Source organism: Electrona antarctica, assembly GCF_951216825.1.
Source record: "Electrona antarctica genome assembly, chromosome: 13".
Classification (NCBI taxonomy): Eukaryota; Metazoa; Chordata; class Actinopteri; order Myctophiformes; family Myctophidae; genus Electrona; species Electrona antarctica.
The window spans coordinates 19,143,090-19,166,678 of record NC_136794.1 but is presented as its reverse complement, the minus strand read 5'-3'; the positions used below and the strand labels follow the sequence as shown (position 1 = coordinate 19,166,678).

At 43.1% G+C, this 23,589-nt stretch overlaps 1 protein-coding gene across 1 annotated transcript in view; it reads left to right on the top strand.

The window, feature by feature from the left end:
• agps (alkylglycerone phosphate synthase) overlaps positions 1-19,249 on the top strand; it is a 37,198-nt gene extending 17,949 nt beyond the window's left edge. The window contains exons 11-20 of the mRNA XM_079517454.1: positions 2,027-2,154; positions 5,388-5,439; positions 7,636-7,712; positions 7,801-7,913; positions 9,419-9,488; positions 11,188-11,249; positions 12,288-12,377; positions 13,292-13,391; positions 13,559-13,616; positions 17,204-19,249. Of these exons, the coding sequence (XP_079373580.1) occupies positions 2,027-2,154; positions 5,388-5,439; positions 7,636-7,712; positions 7,801-7,913; positions 9,419-9,488; positions 11,188-11,249; positions 12,288-12,377; positions 13,292-13,391; positions 13,559-13,616; positions 17,204-17,325 (872 nt within the window). The 3' untranslated portion in view covers positions 17,326-19,249. The remainder of the gene's footprint in view (positions 1-2,026; positions 2,155-5,387; positions 5,440-7,635; positions 7,713-7,800; positions 7,914-9,418; positions 9,489-11,187; positions 11,250-12,287; positions 12,378-13,291; positions 13,392-13,558; positions 13,617-17,203) is intronic.
• The last annotated feature ends 4,340 nt before the right edge of the window (positions 19,250-23,589 follow it).

Below are 23,589 nucleotides of genomic sequence, written 5' to 3'. Positions count from 1 at the left end.
TATACTCTCGTCGTATCCTGTGGCTTCTCATTCTCTCTCTCTCCAGTCTACACTCTCTTTCACCCTCCTCTTTCCCCTCCTCCTGTGTGTAGCTCCTCCCCTATAGCGTGAAGACTAGTCAAATGATGCCCCCGAGAGGAGCCCTAATGGCGTCACATGTTTTCCGCTGGGCCGCTAGAGAGCAGCATGTGGCATGTAGTGTCACGTTCGAGGGCTCATTAACAGGCTGACGAAGCCCGCTAATGGAGCTGGCTATGTTCAGCTCAGATGTGTCCCTGTGCAGGAGAACACTTGGTCCAATAACAATAAGGGAAAAAACATGCATTCTATTTAGCCTGAAGGAGATCTTTCAGGAAGTCCCAATTGTGACTGGAGTGTAACGTCATGTTGTGTAAACGCATTGCATATTTCAATCTTTACAGCAGAAGTTTGTCTAAGCAGGCCAAGGCAAGTTTATGTATATATACTATAGATTTAATTTTATGCAGAAATGCAATTGAAAGTATTTAGATAATGTATAAAATAGGGTTTTGAAGGCATACAAAGAGAGAACATACAGTCACGTTGCACACCATCGGCAAATTTACTTGGTCAGGAGTATCATATTGTTTCAGAGCGTTTATGCTTTCTCTGTTCAGCCACCAATATATGGGCCTCGGCATGATGTAATTACTGATGTTTTGCATTAATTGTGGGAAGAATACTTGTACTATGACCTGACACTGGCTGATGATGTTTGATGTTGCCTCTCATTATCAGTGATTCATAAACATTCACAAAGCCGTTAGCCAGACATCTGTGTGTTTTTAATGGAAGCCGTAAATATGGATGCTCTGGAGTGGATGGCAAAAGGGGAACTCACTTCTAGCTTTTCCCCTCCCTCAGAATAATGAACTGGTGGCAGAATTATAAAAGCGTTTTATGACAAGTTATCATTGTTTACTGTGATCTCGTTAAGATGAAAGTGCCATTAGAATCCTTGCAATTGCCGGGGTTTAATAGTGCGCTTTGTCCAAGCCGTCTACAAGGCTCAGTCCTGTGAGATGGCTAACTACATTTACTGCAATGTTTATCGGTAGCTGTCCAATTTGTAACAGTGGAAAGCATGTGCCAGTGTGTATAAATGCTTGGCATTCAAATTATGTCCATGTGTTGTGTTATTGAAATTAAACTAAACGCACTCGCTTTTCTTTTTAACTACATTGGCTTAAAAATGTTCACTATTTTATTTATGTTTAACCATATTAACCCTGGTGCCCCTATTTTGGGCATTATAGATTTGAGCTCTTTCTTTTTTGTGAGCTTTTAGATTTGCTGTATTTGTATAGCCATGATATAGTATGAAACTGTGATTAAGAGCATTAATCACAGACATGCTCCCTTTGTGGCAACCGTTAGAACAGCAATATGAGCCCATCAGCAAAAGCTAGCCTGACAGTGTTCAGGGTCAGGAGGTCTGCTAAAGGTCTCTGTTTATATGCAGCTCTGCTGTTGGCCCCGGCCCTGCCTTTGATATGGGCCTGCTTTATTTCTCCATACTCTAGCTGATAATTCTAACTTGTCCTGCCCGTGTGTTGTGGAAAACCAGATCACTAAGGTGAAATATGAGACAAAAAGGTCACCAGCAGCACCCTGGGGAGATGCGTAGCAGAGACATGTTATCGGTTTTGATGCTCCACACTTAACCACTTAAGCCTTATATACTTCCTCGTATGATGAATAGTAGAATCTACATGCTCATGGCACGTCACAGTGTGTTGTGTAGTGCGCTTCCGCTTGTAGATCTGCTATTTTTGAATTTGTTAAATTATAATTTTCTTTATGATTTTCTTCTTGACAATATTTGAAATATTTTGAAAATATTGGAAACTGTTTGCTGCTGACATGCCCAAATTGGGGAGGCCAAGATGAATGGCGTTAAGACCAGGGTAGATTACATTGATTGTGTGGGAACTGCCTTTTCTTCTCTTTCCCCCCCCCCTCATCTCCTCAATCTCTTTCTTTCGCTCATTGTGATTTTCCACAGGAACTCTGGGCGTGGTTACCGAGGTAACGATGAAGATCCGCCCCATTCCGGAGTATCAGAAGTATGGCTCTGTTGTATTCCCCTGCTTTGAGCAGGGAGTGGCCTGCTTGCGAGAGGTTGCCAAGCAGGTACTGTACCATATCAACATATCATCACATCACTGTAACCTTGTATGTCATGTGTTGTATATCACAAGCTCTTTTTAATACTTTTGATTGGTTAAATGTTTATTAATTCCTATTTTGGGCATGTAATGTAATTCTGTAAGGCAGAATAGTTTAGAATTCTCAAAAGTGGTGATAATAGCAGATGTACAAGTTTGTAGCTTGTCATGCAAAAGTAGCAACAATTGCCAAAGTATAAAATTGGGCATTCATTTTTGAACAAAGGTTATTGAAATATTGAGATATTTCTGCCTGACAGCCGTGATATCCTAACAAGTATACTTGCTGCTACTTTCTGCAGTAAACGCAGACTGTCAATTAAGCTTGGTTGGTTGAATGGATTAAATGTGTCTGTTATGCTGCAACACATTGCGTGTTTAATTTAACTCAGAAAGAGTAAAAATTGACCCATAATAATAATACAATTATACAATATGGATTTCATAATGTTCAATTTAATGTGAAAATCTTTCACGTAATACCTTGTAACCAATACAGTATAATTTGAACACACCTTAACCACTCTGAAGCCCAATGTATACAGTATAATTTGAACACACCTTAACCACTCTGAAGCCCAATGTATACAGTATCATTTGAACACACCTTAACCACTCTGAAGCCCAATGTATTACAGTATAATTTGAACACACCTTAACCACTCTGAAGCCCAATGTATACAGTATAATTTGAACACACCTTAACCACTCTGAAGCCCAATGTATACAGTATCATTTGAACACACCTTAACCACTCTGAAGCCCAATGTATACAGTATCATTTGAACACACCTTAACCACTCTGAAGCCCAAATAGGAATACGTCTAAATGATAAAGGCAGTCAGAATGACTAGCCCTCCAGCTCTGCTGTTTAAAAGTGTGCTGATGCAACTATTATTGATGGCAACATGAGGGTCTGTACTGCCACTCCCACAGTGACATTCACAAGCCAGCCATTTTCCTCATGTCAAATAAGAAGTCAAATAATGTTTTCAATGACATGAAAGAAAAACGTGAGAATTAAAAACATAACAGTATCATGACATTTCTGGAATGTTTTTGAAATGGAGGTCCTGGAATTGATCAAGGGTCCTGGAAAAATATTTTACTATGCATTGTTTTTGGCTATTTATTTAGTATATAAAAACATTTCCTAAACCTGTATAACATTACACAAAATATGGACAAAAGTAGTTCTTCTCCGAACAGGCTGCATGACTGCAGCATAATATGCAGGGTGTGACAAATTAAAAAGAACAGATCTACAAGCTCAAAATTTGCTTCAGCGTGATGCGTTCGCTTGTAGGTATGTTCTTTGTCATGTGACACCAACCGCTGCAGCGCATGCGCGAGAGCAACAAGTGAATATTCGATGATGAAGCGTTAGCAATTGAGCTTAAAGTTACAATTTATCGGTTGAACTAGCATACACAAAGCCTGGGAAATGATAGTAATAATAATAATTTGTGGCTTACAAATGAAAAATATAAAGACTGGCTAAAGCGAGAAGTGGACACGAATCGAGCTGGCTGCAAATTATGCATCAAAATATTTGATGTTGGGAACATAGGGGAATCGGCGCTGGTCAGCCATGTGAAAAGAAAAAAACACATTGAACTCCAAAAGGCTGCTAAACAGACAGTGGGTGTCGGTGCATATTTCAGAGCTGATGTTGTCCTACTGTTCCTCTTACAACGGCAAGACAACAAGCCACACTTAACCCGTCCAAATAATACCATTCCACATTCTATCTATGTCTTATCCCTGCTACACTGCCTGTCCCCACCACACACAGGTCACGAGTAAGACACTCAATATTGCGCGGAATGATTTGTTATATAGTCCTGGATGTTGGGTTAAATATTCTGGAAAAGGTTTGGAAAACATTTGGAAATTCATTGGAAAAAAATGTGTGGGAGACCTGTAATAAATATAGCTGCAAGCATCGATAAGACGGTTCCAAGCAATCAGCCCTTTAGGCAACAGTGCCACTTTAGGTCACGCAGAGTTATTGCAGCTGTTCGTACCCCAAACAGACAGAGAGACAGACAGACAAGGTTTTCACGTACAAACTTCTCTTCAACTGGGGTTTCAGATAATGGTCCATAGATGGAACATTTCACACAATTGCTTAAACAGATTTTCTGCCAGGATTTTTGAGCATTTTTCAAACTGCTTAAAATGGTGGAAACTCTGAGGGCGGAGCTTACTGTTCAAAGTGACAGATGTGTTCCTCATGTGTAAACAAGATTCATGGCTTTTAGCCAAACAAGGCATGAGTTATGCATGTTCAAAGTTTTCACTTTGAAATTATTTATATAGCGCCCCCCTTTGGCCAATTGGAGTAAGACTGGTTTCAGTGCTATTTGGCATGATCCTCTAATTATCATACTGTAAAGTTTCATAAACATGTGATGATTCTGCATGCATGTATTGGGGGCAGTAGAAGAATTTTCATAAAACTTCATCGTTTCATAAAAGCGTTATTTTTTTCACTTAAAAACAATGTACTCTCCCGGAAGGAGAGTACATTCGGGTTACTTTAGTAACCTCAGTTGGATAAGTGACTCAAAGGAGAGAGGGGTCCAGCCACTAAGTTTTAGGTCTAAAACTTAAAAACACCAGTTTTTAGATATTGGTCCAAAGTTCACATGTAGCAACTTTCGTGCAATTTGATCAAAGATCCCAGGAGGAGATCGATTTTAACTGTTGTTCATATAATTCAATGGCGGGTGATCTAAAGGTCAAAAGTCAGAACACGGAAGTTGTTCGGCATGAGGAGACGCATAAGCGTATAGAAGTTTTATTGCAGATGGTCAAAAGGTTCATGAGCTATGCCTGTTCAAAGTTTGGCGTGGAAACCGACTGCACGGTTCAGCCAGAACTGCCATTTTTGGCAGAAGGAGAAGAGGAAGAAAGTAAACAGACAAATACAATAAGAGCCCCAAGAAGTCCCTCCAGGCTTGGTCCCTTAATAATTCTAGTAGGCCTATGTTATGTATATTTATTTAAAAAAAATCTCCCTGTTTTGGTTGTTCATTTTGGTTATTTTTCTCTGCTTCTCCCACTGTACATTATGTAATAATGTACAATGTACTGTTATGTAATCGAAATGTAATGGAACCAAGGTGCTCAATAAACGCAGCATACAAAAAAAGAAAAAGGTGACAACTTTATTTTATTTTTTTCTCCCCCAGAGATGTGCACCAGCATCCATTCGGCTTATGGACAATGAACAATTTCAGTTTGGTAAGTTGTATTATGATGACAAATCCTTTTTGTTCTGCTTAGTTAGAACTGATCTGCAGTGGTGTGTGTGTGGTCAGTGGCTTCCAAACTGAAACTTGAAGTCCCAAGTCCAGTTTGGAACCTTCTGGAAAGTAGAGCACCACTAGTGGGGTGAACATCACTCCCCATTGAAATCAATTGCCATTAACGGAGAGAACCTAATTTGACTTTAAATGTTTACTTGTTTTGATTGTAAACGGTGGAGCCAAGTCATGTGATTCTAACCCTAACCTTAACCCAATGTATGAATGAATGAATGAACCATTGTAAAGCGCTTTGAGCACTTGGAAAAGCGCTATAAAAATGCAATTCATTATTATTATTATTATTTATATTCATTTGGATAGGTAGGTTATTTAAGTTTTTTTTAAGAGATTATTTTTCATACTGTGTACTGTACAGTACAAACATATGCATATATATACACACACACACACACACACACACGTTTGATAAGTAAGCTGAAGAGAGCCTTAAATAACCATACTCTTGCATACAAGCCCTTGAGTACACTGTCATGCTATACTGTGCAAGCGTGCTTGCGCCTGACCTGGTTTCCATTTTCAGAGAATGTCTATTCCCTCTAGGCCTCTCCTGTAACCTCTTATCGTTGATCAGAGGATTTTACAGCATGTCTCACATTGCATAACCAGTAATCAGAAATATTCCATAATCGTTATAGATCATATATGATATTTTAACCACGTAGACCCTATACACTCACACACGTTGCAATGTGTTGAGCTTGCCAGAATAGGGATGCTACTGCAGGGTTTGTGGTGTGGTTAATTAAAAGCCATTTGATTCCGTGTATGCAGTGTTTTATGAATGCGTTCTGTTAAAAACAAAACCTCACAAAACTGAATGGCACTGATACAGTACATTGTATGGTGTTGAATTGTTAAAATGATCATTATTTCACAAAGTGAATATACACACAAGCGAAGAATTGAGGCACAATGAAAAATGACTGGCAAAAATTAAGTAGTTGTTACATTGAAGGTTTATGATATTGTTTCTTGAAGTGTAGTGGAATGCATCAGGCATTGCCAGAGATCTCTGTAAAGTTCCCCAGTCTCCAGGGATCTCATTAGCTCCCCTATATTTCCACTTTTCACAGAGTAGGCACTTCCTAGCATTAAGTAGGCAAGATGAAGTGACCAGGTTTTTCACTAATAACTAAAACTCATGGCTCTATGATACCTTCTTGGGCTTATTAGTGGCTTGTCCTCACTTTTAATCATGTCGCTTGTTTGAAAATGAACCATGGATACATCAACTCTCCTTACTCAGATTGGGACGACGACTAGAATTTAGCAGTGCCTGTCTTGATACACAAGATGAAAAATGAGAGCGGTAGAGTAGGTGGTACTGTACACTGAAAAATCTGCAGTTTTAATTCAACTCGGACAGTGTAAACATGGACCCAAATGAACCCCCATTTGGGACCATTTTACACTCGAGTTAACACTGACTATTTTTCTGTGTAGTGTCTATTGATATGGTGGAAATGTGAGCAAGCTAAAACTCGAGGGGCAGAATCACATGGTTCACTCTTTCTGGATGTTGAGTATTTAATTAACGAGTATGATGGCTGCTGGAGACCTAAAGACCTGCAATCAAATTTTTGGAATGGGAAATAATCGGGACACTAAGTGATGAAGAGACTTGATATTGGGGGAGGGGAGCGGCGTAAATGAACTGGTAAGTCTCCACGACATCACCCGTGACTTTCCCGCTGTGATTGATAACCATCCCTCTGGCCCCGGCCCCTCATTTTCACTTGTCCACAGGCACTTTTGTGCGTCCGATCGGGAATAAATCAAAAAGTGTGCATGAGGAAGACGGATATCGCCGCGTCAACCCCACTTCCCTTCGGAAACCCCCCCCCCCCATCGCCCCTGATTTATTGTCCCTGTCGCTGGCAGCCACTGGCCAGTTGCGGAGTTATTCAAATGTTGCCTTTATTTTCCATCCTTTTTATTTGAAACCTAAATAAGTCAGACTCTCTTGCCCTCTTAAAACGCTGGAGGAAACCAGCGGGAAAGAAAGGTGAGACGAATATGCAAAAAAGGTGCTGCTCAAAAGTGTCAGATGCCGCTTTTGTTTTGAAAAGAGGAGAGTTGACTTTTCTGATCCAAGATTTGTTTTTTGCAGGTCATGCCCTGAAGCCTCAAGTGTCTTCAATTTTCACGTCCTTTTTGGATGGCTTGAAGAAATTCTACATCACGAAGGTAATGTTTATAATGGGAATCCTTTAAAAAAAGAACCAGAGAGGTATTTATTTCCCCCTCCCTGCTGAAAGTTTCTTTCTGTTCTTAGTTCAAAGGCTTCGACCCCCACTGCTTGTGTGTGGCCACCCTGCTCTTTGAAGGGGACCGTGAGAAGGTCTTGCAGCACGAGAAGCAAGTTTATGACATTGCGGCAAAATTTGGGTAGGTGGGCTCGGCTGCTCTCGCTCTCTTCTCTCCCAAATCTGGCTCCATCACATGACTTTCACTGTGGCATTCATCTGCCAGCGGCAGGATGATGACATGTGTTGAGCAAAGATCACTTAAAGATCACTGTCCATACAAAGAACGGCAATGACAAAGCACCTTTTGACACCGTGTGCGTGTGCGCGCGTGTGCGTGCGTGCGTGCGTGTGCGTGTGTGTGTGTGTGTGGGGGGGGTCAGCCTGAGGCCTGTGATGTTACTACATTCAACCAACCGGTTCAACGGTAGCGTCAAAAGACTGGAGACGTGTTGGTTTAACTGTTGGGATTTGGTCCTCCACTCAGTAGTCTGTCGTGCTACGGAGTGATGAATCACCTGTGGATGTCCTCTTGTCAGGCCAGCTTTTGTGTGGAAGGGGGTGGGGTGTAAGCGGTTGATAGCAGGGCACAGCTCCCTGTAGGACAGGGCGATAGGGTGGAGTCTGGGAGTGCTCCTCTGCTGTGATTGATCATGGAACAGATCAATGAGGACTTTGGTGGAAATAAGTTATCTATCAGCCAGAGAGGGATGCTATCTCTATCCTCGCCCTGTTTTTAGCCTCCTACATGGCCTTGTCTCAACATTTTAACCTTCATGTCCCAATTCACCTGAATTATATATGCCATTGAAATGTATATTATATATTGAAAGTTGGGCATTCCAAACATTGTTAAATTTTTAAGCAAAGAAATGTGATAATTTAAACGTGATCTTTTAAAATGTGCTTTTAGGCTTTTAACATCACTATATGCTCCAGGAATGTCGATAAATTGTGCACCCATTTGCATTTTACAAAGATTGTCCAGGAGAGCTGTTTGTCAAAATGGCAATTCAGGAATATTGACTTTAGTTTCCAATTCATTGTAAGCTGTGCTCCTGCTTCTCCAACCAATCAGAACGTATTTAATCAGGACATTAGTCTTGTGAAAAAACCTCCATGTTCCTCGTTGTGTAACATCACCCTATGGATTGTGTGTTAGTGTAGCTATTTGGCTCCGTTGCCAAATCTACAGGTCACTGGATTGTGGCTGTCATGTAATAGCTTGGAGTTCAATCATCAGAAACATGTCACCTACCAGGAGCATCCGGTGCTTTATTGCATTATTTCAAATAAATCGTCATCACTTGTCAAATCGAGTGCCAGTGATGGATTGGGGTGGTTCTGTGACGAATATTTTTTTCTTTTTTAGTGTTAGGAAGCAAGGGAGGGAATAAATAAATCAATATAGCGATTTCCTAATGAGCGTATCCTGATTAGTTTGGGTAGTGGATGAAAATTTGATTACCCACTGCCAGTGATAGATGTGTGGCTGACCTGTGCCGATGCGTGGAGCGCTGCTTCATTGATCCGTACATTGTTAGATTGACAAGAGTGCCTCAGCTCCCGGGCAGCTGCACAGACACTGGGCCAGCGGAGCCAGAAGAAAGAGGGCTGTTAAATATTAACCCTGTTATCTGCTTCCAGGGGCCTGGCAGCTGGAGAGGACAATGGTCAGAGAGGCTACATGCTGACCTTCGTCATCGCTTACCTCCGGGTGGGTCACTCTTCTCCCTATTTTTCCATTGGCTGATGGACAGGTTTGGGGTTGTGGGGATTCTTGACTAGACCTCTAACTGCGAAAAGGATACACCGCAGAGGCCATAGTATGTGACCTCACAGTTTGATGTCAGAATGAGGTATTTAACGTCTTGAAAAGCGCCCGTCATTCGTGGCACAATGGAGTGGATTTCTTTGTTTTGTTTTTTAGACCAGGCTAATCATAGACCTCCTATAATTCCAGTGCTGCAGAACCCACAGCCAGACATTTTCTATTTCTTTGTTTTATCCAATCATTTTTTACACCCAATGGGCTCTATGCACACACCATTTTATAAAGAACATGGGCCCCTTCCCCACTTTCACAGGTGTTACTGCTGATACTGATAAAGGCTCTGTTCCATTCTGGTTAAACAGAGTCAGGGTGCTACTATTGTGCATGTTGGCTCACTGGAACTGTGTAACTCTTAAGGTCTCCACACACCGGGCGCGAATCGGATGCGAATTCGGATTTTTAGCGGTGTTTCTCCATCGGTTTTCCGAAAAACGCGGCCGGTGTGCAACCACCTTTAGAGTGTACAAATGGAACCAAATGACAATTTTGTACACTCATAGTTATGGGGGTCCTTGATATTAAACTTTAAGAACCACTGCATACTAAATTGAACAGAGCCTTAATTAGTATCATCGGTAACACCTGTGAAGGAAGTAGGGAAGCTGCCCGGAAGTAGGAAGAGTTATACTGTGTGCATATAGCCCATATAGTTATGCCCATTGATTCCTCCCCACACACATTTGTGTCATCACTGCTGTTGTATCCTACTGACTCACCTACCAGTGAGAAGCCCCTACCGGGAGGATGTAGAGCCTTCATCCTACTCCTCCCTCCCAACACCTCCTGCTGACAGCCATATGCCGTCCCAGCCATAGATATTATAAAAAATAGATGCCTCACTGGCCGTTGCAGTTCATTGGAGCGAAGTGTATCCCAATGAAGGCGGAAGTGCAGTGCTGAAGGCTTCTTCTTTTTTTTAACAAATCTTTATAACAGTCATGACTACATTACAATACAAAACATGACAAACAAACACAAACAACAAAGTTATTAATACAACAATACAACATCAGAGCCAGGGGGGATTAGATTACTAACAGAAAACATTAAAGAGTGAACACAAAGCAACAGTTCTCCGCAGCTTTCTTATTTAGAAGTGCTGAACTCATTTGCTGAAGGCACTCTGCGTCGCTGCCCAAGTGACGTCACTCATGCGACTCCTCCATGTATCTCGCTGTCACTCAAGTGACTACTGGCCAATCACAGCGTGTCTTTTCCGGGACTTATGTTACGCACGCGGAAGCTGCTCATTGAAGGCAAATGCTTTGCAAGGAATCTCAGGAAAATTGTGCCTTCAATGGTGACATGCGCCTCAGAGCTGGAAAGGGCGTCTACGTATATATGTCTATGGTCCCAGCCTGTAGGTTTACATGCAGTGACTATTGTCGCCCTCCCCGCCCGGCTTCCCCCCTCTGAACACGGGCCAATGTGTTTGTGTAGACGCTCGACAAAGCTGGATGTACTGTACCACGGTGGAATTGATCCCACAACCTCTGCGGTGGTGTGCAGGCACTTTACCACTGTGCCACCCAAGCGGCCTGACATTTTCCATTTCTAAACCTGTGCTTTGTCTCCTGGACAGGACTTGGGGATGGACTACTACGTGCTCGGGGAGTCGTTCGAGACCTCTGTGCCTTGGGACAGGTAAAGATACCAATACAAAAAACACTACTGTGTGGTCTTTATTTATGAGTGAATCTGAATGGCTACAAGACATTTTCTATCACCCTCTTCCCACGCAGTCACAAGAAGTGAAGACAACCAAAGAAATGTAATTCAGCCCCCACCCCCTCCCTTTCCCTCCTCTTATATTTTTTTTCCTGCCTTCCCTCTGCCTTTGACGTTCACCTTCATGCCTGCCTCCTTCCCCCATTAACTGTCTCAGCGTGGGCGGAAGCCTGTCTTTTCAGCCTACAGCCAAAAAACACAGCGACATGGGGGAGATGGCTCCACACAAGCACGTTCGGTGGAGCTCAAATTCTGTCGCACCCACACCAGTTCAGTTCATATCCATGTTCCATGTGATTTGGCAAAACTATGCACCGCCTTCTCCATGCCACCTTTGCCATGCAAAGAATACCACACGTTTACACATGCATGCACACAGAGTATGAGCTCCTTGCTGTGTAAAATGCCTGATGGGGGAGACCAAGAGATCAGCCATTGAGGCGAGCATATGTGCCTGGCTCATTACCCGTCCTCCTCCTCACCCTCCACACGCTACTGCACATGCCTAGCACTGGCGGCCATTTCCACACCGATGGGAACATCTCCCAGACAGCATGCATCTACCACAGCACAGCTCTCCCTCTCCACAATGGCCCTTGTTATTCTGTCTCTCTTCCCAGCCGTCTGGTCTTTTCTCTCTTGTCTTCATAAGTTAACATAATTCATCAGTTCGGCATCAAACGATATGATTGTATGATTGATAGCAGATCTACGAGCTCGCAATGCATCGCAGTCTGTGTTATGAGCTTGACGATCTGTTATTTCGTTGCATGACACAGCACGCAACCAAGAGTGTCTGGGTGAAGGTTGTTTCACTCTCGGCTAGGCCAGCTTCCTCAAAATCTATCTTGTACTGCCGTCATATTGCTTTGAGTCTTCTGGCCATGCTATCTTCTTTACACCTAGCTGCTTTAAAACCGACTTATTTGTGTCTTTCTTTTCTTTTCTTCACAGGGTTTTGGACCTTTGCCGGAACGTGAAAGAGCGCATTACCAGAGAGTGTAAAGAGAGAGGAGTGCCATTTGCACCATTGGCCACATGCAGGTAATGTTTGCAGACTTGCAGAACGTATATTTATGCACTGCACGATACAATAAGTCTCCATTGTCAGATTATGAATGATAGTCGACAAGTCCCCCTGACCCTTGCCTTGTCGGCTATCTAGACTAGAGCCAGTAGATGGACAGACAACCATTGGGACAGACAGACAGACAGACAGACAAACGGGCTTCTCCCCCCTCACTGAGGACAGATAGGCCTCAGCCTGATTATGCTTCAGCCATTCATTTCCTGGCTGCAGTCTGTCACAAGATTGATTTGTCCATTTAACCTCTAGAAAAGCCCTGTGTGCTAGGTGATGGGCCATGTCAAATGAACAAGGGCTCTGCACACAATTCCTCCAAAGGGACAGGGACTAGGGAGATACAATACAAACTGTTATATGCCAGTAGGTGATGAGGTATCATCTTGGATTGATTTAAAACCTTAGTTGTTGATGGGGAGTTTTAGAAAAGCATTTTAACGCTTTATATCTTGTTATTGTTATTTTGCGTCATTGATTGATTTGAGGGACGTGGCACGAAGTCAACTCCTTGCATACTGAGCAGCTACAAATGTGGCTCAGATGATCCAGTAAAATTGTGCGATGGCCATTTAATGTCCTCATAATATGATGTTATTGAAGGTGACGGAGCCACCATGCCGCCGCCGCTTTCTAGAAAACATGAACGGAATTGGGGTCAAAGGGTTCAGGGGAAAAGCCCAGCCTCCCACTTCACTCTGCCCTCCGATTACAAAGGGAAAATCGCGTTCATTGTTTGAAAATGGAGTGCCTCAACTAACCCCATATTCATTGGATTCATGTAGAATTGACTTTCAGAGGGGCATGTGAAGGAGTAATGTTCTTCTTGGCTTGTTTTTTAACAAATTGTGTGTGTTGCACCTGTGCCGTTTCTCAGGGTGACTCAGACCTATGATGCTGGTGCCTGTGTGTACTTCTACTTTGCCTTCAACTACAGGGGACTCAGCGATCCAGTGCATGTGTATGAACATGTGGAGGTAAACACCATTAGTTAGATCATTACAACTGTCCTGATGATGCACCTTATCTATTGTAACCTAGTGGTTCAATGTATCCTGGTGATAATTTGACTTTGGCATTGCACTCTCACTCCAATAACAATGTGTGATATTGATTGAGTTATGCGTGTATCTTCAATTTACAGCATGCCGCCAGAGAAGAGATCCTTGCCAATGGAGGAAGCTTGTCACATCACCATGGAGGTATGGTATAAACCTGACTTAACCCATATCAGCGTTTTAGAACTTTAGAACCTTTTTTTTTTAGTTGCAACTATTTTAATTTTCCTTTGGTTTCTAGGTATACCAAACTTTTACTGAAGCGCAGTTGAAAACTATGTGTTATGCAGCTGCATTCGGGCTACATTCTCAAAAGTTGTGACTATTCATGACGGGACAAGTCACAAGGCTCTTCAAAGTTCGATCGAAGTTGCCATGGAAGGCAGCATGGCAGTGTGTTTTGGCCCATGTCAGTGAGTGGGCCTGTTCTCATGAACAAAAAAAACCCCCAAATCAATTTAAGCCAGGAGATCTTTCATTACTTCCTTCATGTGTCCAAAATATGTTCCCACTGCACAGAAAATGTCTCTTGAGTTAGCCATTTGTTCATTTCAACAATGACCAAATGAAACGTGAGTAAGGGATGGGGGGGGTGAAACCACTCTATGAGCCCCATCAGGGCTAACCGAAATGGCTGCCTTATCTATATTGCCATCCGCCTCGCTGTTTTCATACATCACTTCAGGCTATTTATCACGCCTGTCAAAAACAGCATGCAGTGAATCAGCTGCGATATTAAATCACAATTTTTCCTGAAGGCGGGGAAGGGTTCAAAATTAAAAGATTGCTAATAAAAGGAGGCGGTGGGCCAGGGTAAATGATGCTGCCGTTATCGGCGGGTGTATGCTGACCTCCAAACGGTGGCCTGGCCACCCTGTGCAACGCGGGGAGGTGTCCGGGGGGGGAGGGGGCCGATATTGATGCAGCTCCTGTGTGCAAGGCCCACTCTGTAATTGTGATTAATAACAGTGGGGCTTGCTATCTGGGCGCAGACAGGCCGGTTTGTCTGCCCACAATCAGCGCTTGACAAATGGAGCTAGTTTCGCTGGGTTTTGTGTATCAAAGAAAACAGATGTAGTCTAGGAAGGCGAGGTGGGAGGGCACCACAGGAAATATACATTTTTGTAGCCTGTGTTTATAGCAGGTCAGCCTTATGCTGTGTGGGAGTGAGGTGAGGGTGGCCAGGCGTGTGGAAAGCGCTGCCCTTATTTTGTTTTGCTACTCAACATACCATCCGACGAACACCATGTTGGGCAAAGTTTAAAATGGGTGGCACCTTAGCACTGGATTTGGAATCAAAAAGCTTGCCAAAGTGGGGGTCAAAGTGAGCACAAATATTTAAGAGGCAAAAGCTTCACTGTGTGCTTGATGATTCCGCGGGTGTTATTTGAAATCCAGAACATTGGAAGAAATGTCCTCTTTAACCAGGTCACTAGTGTTGCAGCAGTGGAGAGCTGCGAGAACATCCATCATTGGTGGTGCTGGTGGGGGGGGGGGGAGTCATCCATCCATCAGTCCTGGCCATGGTCTGCGATGGTGCGCGCCCCAGCCTCTCAGCCAATACCCTGGCTCTGTCGTATCAGCGGAGCGCAGGGCCGCTACCTTAGCCCGTCTTTCATGTTCTGACCCCCATTTGTCAAGGCAGCCCAGAGAGAGACAGAGAGGAGTGTGTCAAGGGGTGGCGGCTCAGCTCGCGGTCTCTATAGCCTCCTCTGTATGAGGGCTGCCCCGGGGGCGGCTGGCAGCTCCACCTGACCTTGTGGCTTTGCAGGGCGTCACTTTAGCACACTCAGCCAACTGCACCAGCACTCGGGTCAGGCCACTGCACTGAGGAGACGGGAAAAATGACTCGACTCAGTGACTTTATTTTCCCCGCTCATTAGACCAGCTAGTCTTGTACACATGAGAAATCTGCCACTTTAAGGTGTGTCTGTGTGTTTTATTTTTTATTTCTGTCGCTACTAAAATAAATGCCTGCTCTTCTTTGCATGTCTCAGCTGCACAGACCAAAGCCAGGGGAGATTGATTGCGATAGCAGGCGCAAAAGAGAGAATATGACAAGATAGATGTGTAAATTATCACTGTGATGGAGGCAATGATGCAGTCCCAGCACCTTCTGTTTTCTCTCTCCTTCCGTGAGTAGAGGGAGGGATGGAGGTGGTACAAGGGACGGGAGTAAGGAGAGGGTAGCAGGAGGTGGTTGTGGGAGGAGGAGAGCAGGCTACTTTCTTAGTTATTGGGTAACTGCTGATTGGGTGAATGACCGGTCCCCCGTCACCATCTGGAGGTGTGTGTGGTGCAGCGGGATCCTGGTGGCCCCCCTATGTCTGTTGTCAGGAGACGGGCCTCGCTAGCCCCACCTGGGTTCCCTGGCGGGGCTTGTTGTCACTGATAACACACAGTTCCTCCAATCTCGCTCTAGTGCTTTAGGCCTGCCCCGCCCTCAACACATGCCCTATTAACATGCTGCCCCCCTACCCAATCCCTCATCGGTGACGCGCTGCAGAGGTGCGAGCGTATCCAAATGGAACCGGGGAAGGCGTGTGAACACTTCCATCTTGTCACACTTTCTCATTTTCAGACTCGCCTCTGTATCTAATCTCAGGTGATTACAGTGGTGCCTTTCAAAACAGTGTGTTTACCCACCCAGCAGGCACCTGTTCTAGATCGTTCTATTCTCAGATCTATCTTTAGGGTCTTGGTACAGAAGTGTCATTTTTTTTTCTTTTTTTGTCTGAAGTCAATGTGACCTCCAAAAAGCAATACATTTTCCCATAGCACAAGATTGAAGTTTCCGTAATGCTTTTGGGGTTTCATTTGAATCTTAATTTGAACATTATCTTCATCCACCTTCCAAAAGCCCCTCAGGGGGGCCTCTTGGTAAGCTATGTGCAGCAGTCATGCTGTGTGGTCGTTGGCGAAGGTTGCAGCAGACAGAAAGGGTGACAGTTCCCGTTGTTGGTATGTTTTCATAAGCGGTGGAAGTTCTCTTGTATGTTTGGTCCCGCTGTCAATTTCACCACAGTTGTCTCCAGAGTCTCGAGACCTCTCCCTGGCTCCAGACCCTCTGCTAAGAACCTGGACAGCTGGCAGAGCACTGCACACCCCGCCGAGGCCCTGTGCCACAGCCACGCTCACTCCTCAGGACGGAGAGGGAGCCACAGCAGAGAGTGGCCAAACGCCAAAAGTCATGGCGACAGAGAACCATTGTGTTTCTGCCGTTTTGGCCCTGGCAGGCTGTCGGCAAACCGAGCCTGTGTCAGGGGGTACAGAACTGTGGTTGGGCCAAGCAAGCACGACAACCTTGGAGGGCACCCCATAGGAACACACTCTCGTGTACTGTTCTACTCAAACACACATACACACACACACATCAACCCTCCCACCCTTGTGGCTTTGGAGGGAGGGGAGTGGTGGCCCGCTCAGTGAGAGAAAAGAGAGCGAGGGATGGCCGCTACAGCCGCCAGCCGGCCCCTCCTCTGGGAACACACAGAGCCTAATGAGTTTGATAGTCTGCTGAGCTCCATAAATCATGCCATGCAAAACATTTCTCCTCTCTGAATAAAAGCATTTATCACCCTCTGTTTATTCACTCACTCTCACAAGATTGATTGGCTCCCAGCAGCCTGCTGAGCAATCAGCCATGCCGATTCCTCTCCCCCCCTCTCCCCCTGTCTTCTTCCTTGTGCATATTTATTTATTTATTTATCTATCTTTTCTCTGTCTTTCAGTGGGGAAACTTCGGAAGGACTGGCTGAGAGAGAGCATCTCCGAAGTGGGCATGGGAATGCTGAAGTCCGTCAAGGAATATGTGGATCCTAACAATATCTTTGGCAACAGGAATCTCCTCTAAGTACCTATCGCCTTCATCTTTGTCTCACCTTTTTCTAATGGGAATCCTTGTGCATTTGGATTAACTAATACTAAATGTGAAATTAACCACCACATGGACCCTAGGGTTTTGAGAAAATAACAGATATACAAGCAATACAAGCGGTGCAATGTGATGCATTGGGAGCTTGTAAATTGGCTATTTTTTACCCCTCTTATTTGGATAAGAGGGGTAAAGGGAGGGGGCCAAGTAGGTCCCCTCTAAGGGATGAATTGGTCGCCTCTAAGGGATGAATTGGACAGAAATATATTTTTTGTTTTATTTAATGAAACATTTAGTGCCATTTGTTAATTCACCCAACATAACATACCAACTTTCTTTTACATTACGTATCAAATAACATGCTTTAACAATCAGTCGGGGGTCATACACCGTTAATGTTTACTGTACGTCTGTTCTCATGTATAAACGTGCTTGTTCTGGCCTCACGCACTGGGTATGATCCAAAATCACAGAGATTTGTGTGATGTTCGCTTAACTGTTAACAGTTCCTTAAGATCCTTGCCAACTTAATTACCTTCTTTTGTGTTTCCGTTTTTTTGTAAGTCCCATTTATTTGTTCTTGTGGTGTATGTATGGCACTACTTTAAGTTGTATGGATGAATGCACTCTCTAAAGCTCTGTGCCTTTCTAAAGCTATGTGTCTGCCTTTCCCTTCTCTTACACTCCAGTGTTGTACAGAGAGACTACTGTATGTGAACCTCATTTGTTTTGGGTGTCGCGCTATTATGTTCTCTCTGTCTCTCTGTGTGTGTGTGTGTGTGTGTGTGTGTGTGTGCACTCCCTAACTGTGTGTGTGTGGGTGTGTGTGTGTGTGTGTGTGTGTGTGTCCTCGCCTCCAAAAGCGGACAAAAAATGGGTCCAACTAGTAAAACTAATGTCTAGAGATTATACGTGTATATTAAGTTTTGTACTGAAGGCTTTTACCTTTCTTGGTCTGGTTTTCCCAGAAAGTTTAGTGGACAAAGCCATCCTGTTGAGATCATTCATGCTTTAGCATGACCATGTCTGCAGACACCTCTGAATCCTGGTGCTCATGTTGTACCAAAGACTCCATGCTGAACCTGTTCATTACTATAGTTAGTATATATATATATATATATATTATACACAGATCTTGCAAACATGTGGTTTTTATGTTTGTACATGATGTATATAAAGTACAAACATCACATTCTAGTAGTAATACATGCACAGCTAAATTGTATTTTTTTAAATCAACATAAGCAAACAGTGACACCCCCTTAAGATCTGTAAAATGTATTGATATTTGTGACTGTTACTTACATGTGTACTGAAACTTTCTATAACGCACACTATTCGATTACTACTTATTTTCAAGGTGTTGTGACACATTTGTTCAGTCCTTTTAATTGATGATGTTCAGAAAACTTTCAGCACAAAAATAAATGTTAATGTAACTATTGTGTATGTTTTTGGACGGAATACTACTGTATTGCAGTTTGATACTAGACTTACAACATTCTTCCACGATTATCCGTTGATTAAGCCATCTGTTGACTGCAGTATGCATTTTCGAGACGGTAACCTGCCATTTATTTGAGATTCAAGAGGTTTCTGGGGCCAAATAAGACTACATTCCTTCTCTGCTTGCAGTTTTTGTTCCTTCGTCTCCAGTTCCTTCCCAAGCGTCTATCATCGGATTTATTCATGATATTGCCAGAGAAGCTCTAGTGAAGGAAGTGGTTTGGGACCTGCCACCTTGTGGTGTTATCGCCACAGTTTCATGCATATTTATACCTGTGTCAAAACCTTGTGAGAACTTGAAATCTGAATGTTGTGGATGTACCTTTTGTTATTTCCACTGTTATATAACATTCAAATTTTGTCAATGCTTTTTGTGCAATAAATTTAAATAAAACAGTTTTTGTTACAGCTCTCTTTCTCTATAAACATTGAGCTTATATTGTTGCTTCTGGGCTGAGAGGCTTTAAACTAAAGCCACTAAATATACTTTGCTTAGTTGCCCTCTCACCATGGAGCACCCACTTAACAAACCGTTCCATTCTGTTCATTTTCAACCACACATCAGAACCAACATTACTTTTTAATTCAATACTTTAAAACAAACAAATGGGCCAGGTACGTCTGCATTTCAGGTTGTCTAGAACCAGCACAAAAGCCTCTGCCTGGGCTCTGGACCTGATCACTATATCTCCATATATGGATCTGACCTGTTCTGAAATCACAACACAGGCACTGCACTAGCATACTAAAATTGTAAAAAGATAACACAAAAAGCCCTGAGGGCTTGTTTCCATTGTGGTCCTACACTTGAAGTGACACTTTAACGGCCTATAGCTAACAAATCTGTGACTCGTTGCTTTATTTAGATTTTGAATTGAAAATGTTCTTAATATTTAAGTCTTCTTGGCAAAATGTAGCACAAATAAGAATTCAGACCTACTTGTGGACCATGCAAGTCAGGAACTATGTAAATTGAAATTACTTGGGCTGGGCCTTTAAAAATGAGATGTTACGCAACGGGAAGCAACGCGATGTCATGGCAGTGAGTCAGTGACATCGCCACGAGATGTCACTGAAGATACTTCAGATCTTGTATTTTCTGTATTTTAAATACATACATTTCATTCTCAAATTGACACTTTTAACATTTCCACAGGTTTATACTGTGGAATAAATACATTTAAAAAACAATGTGCGATGTCACTACTCTGATTGGCTTACTCACCTTCAGAACCAATTCAACCACAAATTGAGATGCAGTTAGAGTGACACTAGTTACCAAGTCCACAATGTTTATGAATAAATGCTTACCAATAGCTTTCTTCACAAATGTTCATAAAGGTGTCTACTGTCACTTCTGGATTTGTTCCAAACTTTGTGACAGCTGCAAAGTTGGGGTGCCATTAACAACCTATATGTAGGCAAAATAATAATAATCATTACGCTTTAAGTAGCATGTGATGGGTCAAACTATAGGGTTTTCATGATTATGAATCCATTACAAGAATTTGTTTTGCAGGAAAAAACACGACTTTTCCAAATAGTCGTATTTGTGATGACGACTATGGAGTATGGACAATACTTTATTAGACAGAAAATGAAAAACAGCACAAGGTACAGTCAGACATCTAGGCTAAATGGATAACACAAGAAGGTCCAGGGGACAAGGTGCTCTATCTCTATATCCAACTGTCTACTTACTGAAGGCCTCCAGAGGTCACCCAGTGTCAGATTTGGTGTGTGATAACAGATTGTACAAGGGAATATGAATTAAAGTGAAAGGTGTACTTTCTACAAACTATATGAAAGGGGTCCAAGTGCTAATGTATCTATCTGGCCCTCCATAGGCAGTTGAGAAATTGGAAATGCAGACAGCCATCACATGAGTGCCAGCCTGACGTCACCACGTCCTATCAACAGCAAGAGCTCTCTGCCCAATACCATGAAATGCTGCTATTATGCCTGAGTTACAATTATTAAAATGTGTGTGGCAGTGGCGTGCACATGCAGACATTTAGAGGGACAGGTGCTCAAGTGAAAAAAAAGGACACCTTGTGCAGCACGTGGAACCGGCCGGTTGCCTTAAAGGACCACGTCACCACTTTTCAACCTAATAATAGGTCTTCACTAATAATCATGATAAAATGGCACAGTTTTTTTCCCACTAAGTCTGTGTCTCATAGGAGGGATGTGGGCAGTTCAGAAACCCTTCCACTAGTGACATCATCGTTAGGCAGATATTTTTTTTAAACAAAATGTCTTTACAAAAATGTTCAGATTTGTATTATCGTGACAACGATGGCTTCCATTTTCGCATTGCAACTTTTCAGGACTAGAAAGCCTGCAGTTTCTATTAGCTTGGATTCCCCATTGATGATGTCACTGGTGGACGGGTTTCTGAACTGCCACACAGTTCATGTTTTTTGCGACAATTAAAAAAAATGATGAAAATGATGAAAAAACTACACACTATAGTAATTTGTTTTAATCGTCGAAAATCAGAACATATGCCCCTACTGTTACTTCTCAGGAAACAGGGGGAGAGAGGGTCCCTCCCGATGGTCCTCCGCACACCTTGATGACATGGGACTTGAACCTGCCAACTGTCTGTAGCAGAGGCAACAGATCAAGCGCTCCACACCATTGAGCCAAGACACCTTTGGGCATTCAGCAGATGTCTCCTGGTGCTTTTTATTTTTTATTTTTTATTCAAGCCTTGAAAAGTTCAGATTACTGCAGCATTGAGCTGTAGGAGGAATGGGACTTGAACATGGAATGTCTGTACTGAAAGACTGATCATTAGACCACTGCACCATCAGTCAGACACTCTCAGCCAAAGTCTACTGGTAATTGTGTGTGTTAGCCTTCAGTTAGTAAAGTTGAAACACTCCAGCATTAAACTATAGGAGAACAGGGATTTGAACATGTAGAGCTGTATTAACTGAACGCTGTGGCAGTGGCTCACAGCCTCAGCCTGATGACCTCAAAAGTCTCATATCTCCCCTGAGCCATAGGCTACTGCTGGCTTAGTGCTTAAGATGTTGGCCTTCTGTGCAGGGGACCTGGGTTCGATTCCTGTGTGTTACACTAATGTACAAAACAACTCTTGAACAGCTCTCAAAGCATTTGATGAATGTGATTCTGTGTTCAAGACTCAATTCTTTCAACTTTACTAACTGAAGGCTAACATACAAAAGGTCGCTTCAGAACAGTACGACTGATGGTTTAGTAGGGGGTGATGATCAGACAAACTCTCAGCACAGAGAGTTCATGTTCAAATCCCAGTCTCCCTAAAGTCTAATGCTAGAGTTATTCAGCTTTATTAACTGAAGTCTTTTCTAGCAGTGGCTCACGACCTCAAAACTCTAATATCTCCCCAGAGTCATAGGCAATTGCCTTTGACTTGTCTTAGTGGTTAGGATGTTGGCTTTCCCCGTGGGAGACCAGGGTTCGATTCCTGGCTGTTACACTAACATGCAAAAGAAGACCTCAACAGCGCTAAGAAACATCTGATTAATATGAATCTGTGTTACAGACAGTTGGCAGGTTCAAGTCCCATGTCATCAAGGTGCTGGAGGACCATCGGGAGACGGTTCTCTCTCCCCCTGTTTCCTGAGATGTAACGGTTGGGGCTTATGTCTGAAAGAACCCTGTCCAGCTAAACTTTTACCATGAAAATGTAAACATACTCTTACCAGCTCTCAGTGTGCCCTTTTCCAACTGGCCTGGAAGCCAGACATAAAAGAGGGACTTTCCCACCAAGTTTTGGGCCACCAATCAGGGCCCAGTATGCAAATACACAGACTATTCTGTCAGATGGGCCAAAACCATGAACTATAGTATGTCGTTTTTTCATCATTTTCATATTTGTTTTTTAAATCGTTGCGAAAACCATGAACTATAGTTCATGGTTTTTGCGACGATTAAAAAAAAAGATGAAAATGATTAAACAAATATACTACAGTGTGTAGTTTTTTCATCGTCAAAAGTCAAGAAAAATGACATTGCCATTGTCGACGATTATAATCGGGGCCCAGTATGCAAATACACTGACTATTCTGTCAGATGAAATACACAGACTATTCTGTCAGATGATGGGCCAAAATGCATTGCTATTTTATTTTTAAACGTTTGACCTAATGCTTATCTGTAAAATGTTAGGTGGACAGGGTTCTTTCAGACATAAGCCCCAACAGTTACTTATCAGGAAACAGGGGGATAGAGCACCGTCTCCCGATGGTCCGCTCCAGCACCTTGATGACATGGGACTTGAACCTGCCAACTGTCTGTAGCAGAGGGAACCGAATCAACCAATATCAAGCACACCATGCCATTGAGCCAAGGCACCTTAGGGCATTCAGCAGATGTCTCCTGGTGCTTTTGAGTTTTTATTTTGTATTCGAGCCTTGAAAAGTTCAAAGTACTAGAGCATTGTGCTAATGTGCTATATAGCAGCAATGGGACTTGAACATGGAATGTCCGTACAGAGAGACTGATCATTAAACCATTGCACCATCAGTCAGACACACTCAGCCAAAGTCTCCTGGTAATTGTGTGTGTTGGCCTTCAGTTAGTAAAGTTGAAACACTCCAGCATTAAACTATAGGCGAACAGGGATTTGAACATGTAGAGCTGTATTAACTGAAGCCTATTGTAGCAGGGGCTCACAGCCCCAGCCTGATGACCTCTCATATCTCCCCTGCGCCATAGGCAACTGCTTTGGATTAGTGGTTAAGA